The sequence below is a fragment of the Ovis aries genome, chromosome 26 (assembly GCF_016772045.2).
Source record: "Ovis aries strain OAR_USU_Benz2616 breed Rambouillet chromosome 26, ARS-UI_Ramb_v3.0, whole genome shotgun sequence".
Lineage (NCBI taxonomy): Eukaryota > Metazoa > Chordata > Mammalia > Artiodactyla > Bovidae > Ovis > Ovis aries.
Genome location: NC_056079.1, coordinates 14,676,069 through 14,684,183, shown reverse-complemented (window position 1 = coordinate 14,684,183; position 8,115 = coordinate 14,676,069). Strand labels below are relative to the sequence as shown.

The 8,115-nt window shown below is 48.4% G+C and overlaps 1 protein-coding gene across 1 annotated transcript; it reads right to left on the bottom strand.

Moving 5' to 3' along the window:
- Positions 1-3,915: 3,915 nt before the first annotated feature.
- Positions 3,916-7,645, bottom strand: SLC25A4 (solute carrier family 25 member 4). Its single transcript, NM_001127278.1, is given in 4 exon segments — positions 3,916-4,073; positions 5,133-5,273; positions 5,779-6,265; positions 7,535-7,645. Coding segments are annotated over 4 exon segments (897 nt in total).
- Positions 7,646-8,115: the final 470 nt, after the last annotated feature.

The window sequence follows — 8,115 nt, the reverse complement described above, 5'->3', positions numbered from 1 at the left end:
GGCAGCACACCGGGCTCGCCCGTCCTGCACTGTCACCTGGAGTTTGCTCAAATTTATGTCCCATTGAGTTTATGGTGCTGTATACCCATCTCATCCTCTGCTGCCCCCCTTTCCTTTTGCCTTCAGTCTTTCCCAGCATCAGGGTCTTTTCCAGTGAGTGGGCTCTTTGTATCAGGTGGCCAAAGTATTGGAGCTTCAGCAACAGTCCTTCCAATGAATATACAGGATTGATTTCCTTTAGGAAATCACTCTTTTATAGCTTGAATACAATAGACAACTCATAGCTTGAAGGAGTGTTTTTTTTTAAGTTCACATCAACATTCCATATGTATAATGTGTATTATGAATGATAAGAAATACTCTCTTTAAAACTTGCTGCTAAAACATTATGAATTTTTTTGATAAGGGTTAAATAACAATAGTGCCAGTGGAGTATAAATTACTGAGTAGTTCCTGCTGGTAGTATATTTGAGCTCTAGCAAATGAGACTACATTATAGCAGAAATTTGTACTTGGTTTTAAAATTCTGCTGACTGTTTTAATCCACTTAGAGATATTTCTGGAACCACCATAATACAGTCTTAATGTTCTGTGTCTCTATTTCAGAATCTGATTTGTCGGTCTTTTCTTGCACGGTTAGTACTTTTTTAAATGTTAGATTTTATAAATTTTCATTTACCTGAGGACTTGAAAAAGTGCTGCTTTATTACCTTCTGGAAATGTTGCCTTTCACACTTAGATATGCAGTTCACCTAGCATTGTTGGGTGTCTCTTTTTCATTCATGCTGTTATCTAAGTTGTTTAGTTCCAGCTTTATTCTTTGGGCTTAATTTGCTGTCATTTTTTAAAACTTGGAATGGACGTATAGTTCACTGATTTTCAGCCCTTCTTTTCTAATGTTGTTGTTGTCTTTTCTAATAAATGCATCAAAGGCTGTAAGTTTCTTCTGAGCATAACTTTAGCTGTTCCCTACAAGTTTTGATAACATGGTATTTTTGTTGTTTAGTGATTAAGTCATGTCTGACTTCTGCAATCCCATGGAGCGTAGCCTGCCAGGCTCCTCTCTGCCCATGGGATTTCCCAGGCAAGAATACTACAGGATTGGGTTGCCATTTCCTCCTCCAAGGAATCTTCCCAACCCAGCAATCAAACCTGAGTCTCTTGCAATGGCAGGCAGATTCTTTACCACTGAACCACCAGGGAAGACCCCATTTTTATCAAGTTCAAAACATTTTTTAATATCTCTTCTGATTTTCACGTTTTACTTTGTGGCTGTTTAGAATGTATTTTTATAGGCTGTTTTAAAGTTATATTTGTGGTTTATGTTTATATGAAAAATTGTAGGAAAAATCTGAAGCCCTAGATCGGGGTACAGAGTTACAGCCTGTTGGCCATTTCAGCAGCCCAGAGCCCATTTTTGTGGCCTTTACCTTTTTAAGTATTTTTTAAAATGAAAAGAATATTTTGTGACATGTCAGTACTCTAAGAAGTGCACAATTCAGTGTCTGTACGTGAACTTTTGCAGACCAGCCACCCTGGGTTCGTGTCTAGTCCAAGGTGCTGTTGCAATAGGGCAGAGCTGCCCTATCAAAAACCATCTGGTCGACACAGCCTGAACTATTACTACCTTGCCCTTCAGAGAAAAAGTTTGTTGACCCCTGCTCTAGGTGGTATTTTCTTCCAGAGATTTACTTTTGCTTTTGACAGCAGGCAGCAGGGGTGCTCACAATCTCCAGTCTCCCATATCCAGCTAAAGGGATGAGATAGCTGAAAGCCAGCCTCCGGGACTGCAGGGGCTGCCCTGTCCCTGGTTCCCTCTTCCTGCTTCGGGAGGCCACCCAGAGGTGTGACCCTTCCCTCCCCACCCGCAAGACACTCTCAGAATCACGCTCCAATTCTCAGCCTTCCAGCCGCATCTCCACAACTTTCACACACCTCCTGGGAGAACGGGCCCTCAGTGAGGGGATTGAAAAGACAGGGCAGTTCAGGGAGGTGCTGCCCATCCAGGGTTGAGGGGCCTGGGGGCTCCGGGTCGTTAAGGAGCTGGGGTGAAGGCTGACTGCACAGGCTCCTTATACATCCATTCCTGAGGCCACGGAGGTTAACACTCGCAGGAAGCGGGGAGGCTGACTTGTGGGTCACACGCAGAAGGGAGACAATCACACGGTCGAGTAAATGTTGAATCCTCTTCTCCACTTCTTGTTCCTGCCAGAGAGGGCTCAGGGGTCTCCCACCGCTCGCTCTGCCCACCTGCTTCCATATCCTCCCCCCCACCCACCCTCCCCCTGCGCTAGCTTAGGGCGGGCCTTCTCTGGAGAGCCACTCCACAGAAGCATTTGTCCTAGCCTGCCCTCTCTTCTCTCCATCAGCAGCAGCGCTCGGACTTTTCAGATCACCTTTAGGACAGAAAGCCAATGAGACACGTATCCAAAGGCCCCTAACGACCCGTACTTGTGACCTGGCTTTGAGATGGGCTTGAGAGGCTTTCTGTTGGCAGAGACAACTGCTAGATTAAGATGGATGTAACCTTGGACATGGCAAAACTCAGACCTTAGCTACTGGAGTAGAACAAGGCAGCCAATGTTTTTGTTTTTGTTTTTTTTAACCGGGAAGGTAGGAGTGAGAAGGTGGGAGAGCCTGGGGAGGAGGCAGATCAAGAACAGAGCGTGCAGAGGCACCCCTCAGCCACCTGTCAGGACTGCGAAGACACGTGCCTGCCCTCCAGGCTTCACCCTGCACATAGGGGCTTGTGTCTGCAGGCCACACCCAGCAAGCGAGGAGCCTATGAACCGTGTGGTCTTCTGGACCCAAAACGCTTACTTTCCAATGTGGAATTGTCCCTGTTTTCCTCTTGCTCACAGACTTAACCAGGGTCAAGTCCCAAACTGACTTTCCTCCAGGTCTTGATAAATTGTTGCAGAAAAGAAGTGCTGGCAGAGATTTTCTATACCCATGTATCTAAGTCTAGTTATTTTCTTTCAAGACCTATCTTCTATCCTTCCCCCCAGTTCCCTCTGGCTTCTAATTCTCCTCAGCCAAGATTTATTGTATTGATATTAAATGTTATACTATTTAACAATGCCAAGTCCCGCCTCTCTCCTAACCCCACTTAAGCTTTTTTTTCCCCCAATGGGCTTCTGCCTTTTTGTATCTTCCACAGGATCCAACAGGATTTCAGTGCTAGCTTGCTAACTGATTTCAATGACTACTGTCCACCTGTCATAAAATTCCAAGTATCACAGTTCTCTAAAGGCACTGATGGCCCTTCCTAACCATGCAAAGCTCCTGAAACTGTGATTTAAAGCTTTTAGTGGAATCTCAGAATTCCTGAAGACTATGTGAAAAGTGCATAAAAATACGCTGAGATTATGGAAGCCACAATCCATGTTACCACTACGAGGCTACAGCAGTATGGTATAAGGTGAAGAGAAAGAACGTAACCTATTTCAGTTTGAAAACCATAACTCTGAAGTACTCTAGGTGTTCACATGATAACACAGTGTAATATCTGATATTTAGAAGCTTGTCCACTGAGTTATATAAATGAGTCATGCTAGGAAATAAGATTTATGGTCTCATGATTTTAATCCATTTGGCAGTTAATAAGAATTCAGTAAAATAGAGAACATGCATTAAGTGGTCTTTATTGACATTTCACATTAAGTTATTCATGATCAGTTCTTCAGTTAATTATATAAGTATGATAAGTTATTTTCTATTGGCTGTGGAAATTTAAATGTAAAATAAATATAAAATACATTTGTGGTTTAATGAATACTCAAGCTTTTTTTCCCCCCTCTGAGGTATTCCTTTCAATCTGGTTTCATCCCAGATCTGTCTTTTTACTTCCCCTTAGGAAGAGTCTATTAAACCACACAATGGATCTGGAACCAATGAAATCGAGTTTTAATCACATTAGACAAACTTTTTGATCTCATCATACAATACCAATACAAAAGCACCACCCATGCCTCTCAATACATTGGACCAGGCGCCTTTGAAGAAAGCCTTGGGTCCTTCATCTTTTGCAATCTTCCGCCAGCAGTCCACTGTCCCCGTGTACATGATATCCGCTGTTGAAACAAACATCATTGGTAAGGGCTGCATAATTCTGGAGGAAAGAGACTTTTCCTCTGAAAGACACCTGCACAGTTTGTTTTCAGTGTTATAAAAGGTCACTTCGAGTCTTCTGCCCAGCTCTAAGCACATTCAATGGGACAGCCCCTCCCCTCGCATAACTGCTGGGTAGGGTCTCTAGATTCCTAGTTCAACTCAAGATCAAGTGAAAAATGGGCAATGAACCAGCTAATTCACATAAGCCAAACAGAGAAACACGAAGGGAGCAGTGGGGAGCAGAAGTATTAAGCTGGAGGCGGGGGGGGGGGGGGGTCCTGTTTATTATTGATGAGAAAACTGAGATCCAATCTCAGATTATACTCTTACAAAGCAAGAGATACAATTATTAGGTTGAAGCTGCTGCTGCTGCTAAGTCACGTCAGTCGTGTCCGACTCTGTGCGACCCCACAGACTGCAGCCCACCAGGCTCCCCCATCCCTGGGATTCTCCAGGCAAGAACACTGGAGTGGGTTGCCATTTCCTTCTCCAAGGCATGAAAGTGAAAAGTCAAAGTGAGGTAGGCTGAAGCAGATGAAACTAATTATACTCGGTGTTTCTTACTGTTACAATGGCAATTTCTTATGTTTCAACCTGTTGAAGCCAAAACTTCCTATTGCCACAAACTGCTGGAGGCCATCTCTCCCCCAGCTAAATCACTCTCCCCAATAATACGTGTAAAACTAGGTAGGAAACATTTAAAAATAAACTAGCTGATTACTTCAATTTCTGCACCCAGGCTCTAAGGGAAAAAGGCCTAAGGCCTCTATGATGCTAGCTACCTAGTTAAGTTCACAAACCAGGTGAACCAAACAATATCCCATTTTTGGTGTTCTTACTTCTTTGATAAAAACAAACCAAATCTTTAAAGGAATAGTTTAGAACATTAGGGAGGATTCATCACAATCTTTCTTAAATTTTTATCTCAATTCTAACAACTTAGAAGAATGCAGGCTGTAAAGAGCACTGACTAGCGTTCTTGAGCAGAAAAGTAAGATTCTCATGGGTCTCGGGCTTACCCCCTTTCCGGCCAGACTGCATCATCATCCTACGGCGGACGGTGTCAAAGGGGTAGGACACCAGGCCCGCGACCGCCGTCACAGTCTGGGCGATCATCCAGCTCACGATAATGTGCACATTCTTGGGGTCAGGCAGCATCCCTGTGGGCAGAGCCAAGAAGCCAAATGGCCATGACGCGATTCCTCCTCCAAGCAGCTGAGCAAAAAGCAGGTGGGGACGGAGAATAGGGCACTGCAACTCCATGCCCCACCCTCCCAGAAAAGCCTGCCCCGTGAGGGGTGTCTCAGGAGTAACCAAGCAGCCAACGCAAGTTGGTGCCGCCAACCCTCCCTGGACCCGCAAAGCCCGAGCGGTGCCCCGCGCACAGGCCGTGTTGAAGTGGCTCCAAGTTAAACTTGGTAACTGATAAAAGGAGCCAGGCACCCCGTTTGCCCTCTCCGAGTAACTTAAGGCCAGGGTAGTTCAGGAGAGGACAAGGAGAGTCCCCCAGCTATTGATCCCCACCTCACCACCTCCGCAGTTTAGCCCAGGGACTAGGGGAAAGTGAGATTAACAAGACAAAGTCCTTTATGAGTTAGACACCCCTCAGGATCCTCTCTGCACACATCCTCCTCAGCTCTGCGCCCCCTGATGCCCTTCTCTCACCCTTGGCCGTATCATAGACTCCAAAGTAGGCGGCTCTGTAGATAATGATGCCCTGGACCGAGACGTTGAAACCCTGGTAGAGGCCTCTCAGGCCATCAGACTTGAAGATCTTGGTGATACAGTTGCCCAGACCAGTGAACTCCCGCTGGGCGGCACCCTTGCCCACGTCGGCAGCCAGCCTGGTCCTAGCGAAGTCCAGCGGGTAGACAAAGCAGAGGGAGGTGGCCCCAGCTGCCCCACCGGAGGCCAGGTTACCAGCAAAGTAGCGCCAGAACTGCTTATGCCGGTCCACACCCCCCAGGAAGATCTGCTTGTACTTGTCCTTGAAGGCGAAGTTGAGAGCTTGGGTGGGGAAGTAACGGATCACGTTGGCCAGGTTACCCCTCCAGAAGGAGAGAAAGCCCTGCTCTTTAGGGATTCTCACCACGCAATCAATGATCCCTTTGTACTGCTTCTCGGCACTGATCTGTTTGCTGGCATGCTGGACCTGCAGCAGGGAGAGGGGCGGGGGAGGAGGGAGATGGGGGGGACAGGGAGGGCCGAGAGAAGAGGGCAGGAGAACAAGGTTTGTGCTTCCTGATTTCCTTGTTTAAAAAGTACGGGGAAATCAAATGAACACTGAGTAAACTGAGGTCTTAGCTACTTGGACACTGAGTCCCCTAAACCCAGTTTACCTCAATTACCAGGGCAGGGCATTTGAGAGAAACAGTTCTCCAAAATACACTGAAAAGGATGATCTGATTACGTAAAGGGAGACATTGATTTGCTGCATTTTCCCTAGGTGCCAGAACTGTACTAGGGGTTTATTACTGGGAGACAGAAATAATTAAAGATCCCTGGCCCAAAGGACACCTGCTCTGATCTGACAGATATGATCGGCAGGAGGTGAGGATTCCTCAGTCTCTCTTTAGTGTCCCTGAAGACACAATCTCTGAGTAGTAAAGAAGAAGGAATCCACTCAGCATTGGAGCCTGACATTTTCCAAGCATATCCAAATAATCAATTATTGAGGAGTTGTTGCTGTGGGCCATTTGTTGGGGTTTTTTCTTGTTATTGATCATTTTGACTCCCAAATTGAGAATGCCCAGTTCCTCATGGAGGGGTCCTTGCTTTTTGCAGGGGGGGGAGCGGGGCGGTGAGATGATGAGAACAAGCCATTCAGAGATCAGGGCTGGGGAGGAAAAGATTTGGGGAAAGGATGAATAAGGCCATCTGAGTTTATTTTGAAAAGTGTTGGTCTCTCAAGACCTGTTCCTTTATGTGCAAAATGGGGGAAACAGTATCTGTTTTACAGAGGTCATACCAAGATGAATGAATAATAGAATAATGTCGGCTATAGCATGGCACACTGGACACTGTAATAATCTTGAGTAGTAATTATTTCGATGATGTTAATCGTAAAAGGTGGATGCTGAGAAGAGGGTGCAAGGGGGTCTGAAAATCAAGAGGTGAGGCTGACCCAGGCCTGAGTGCCCGCGCTGTCCCCGGAGCAGGATCTGGCTGGCTGCAACCTACTCGGGGTGGGTTTCCATATATAGACACCCGCACGCGGGGCGCCACCCGACACCAGGAATCCGCTACTGACGCTGGACCTGTCTCTGCGCAGAGGGCACCTTCCCCTTCGTGCAGGCCGTGCGCCGGGCCCGGGGCCTAGCGCGGATCTGGGGGACAGCCCCGCGCCCCGCGACTCGCCGGGGCCCCGCGCGCCCGGTCCCGCGCGCCCGCGCCCCGCTCGCCGCGCCCGCAAGGTCCTCACCTGCAGCAGCAGTTTGACCCTCTCGATGGGCGCGACAGCAGTCTTGGAGATGGCAGCGGCCACGCCGCCGGCCAAGAAATCCTTCAGGAAGCTCAGAGCCTGATCGCTCATGGTGACAGCCGGGCGCACACCGCCTCCGCGAGACGCGCTCTCGCTGTCTCCGCCCGGGCAGCCCCGGCTTCCCCTGCTCCAGACCCTGCGCGACGCAAAGGGGCCGCTCACCTCACCCCGCTGCCCGCTTTATATACCCCGCCCAGGCTATCGCGAGAGGAGGCGGGGCCCCAGGGCCCCGCTCGCCCCTCTCATTGGCTGGGCGGGTGCTCGGAGCCCCGCCTCCTGACCCGCCCCCTCTTCTGCAGAGGGCAACGGGGGCGAAGGCGCTTCCGGGAGGCAGGGGTGGGCTAGGGGCTGTGCCTGTACTTGGGACGTTTAAAGGGCAAATTCATGTTATCTGTCCCGCGAGTGCAAGGAACACCGTGTCTCTGCAGCATGTGGGCCGCTGTATTTATAGCACAGGAGGCCTAGGCCGACCTGGACACGGACACGGGACCCGCGGCCTCCAGCCCCGCTCGCCTTAACCC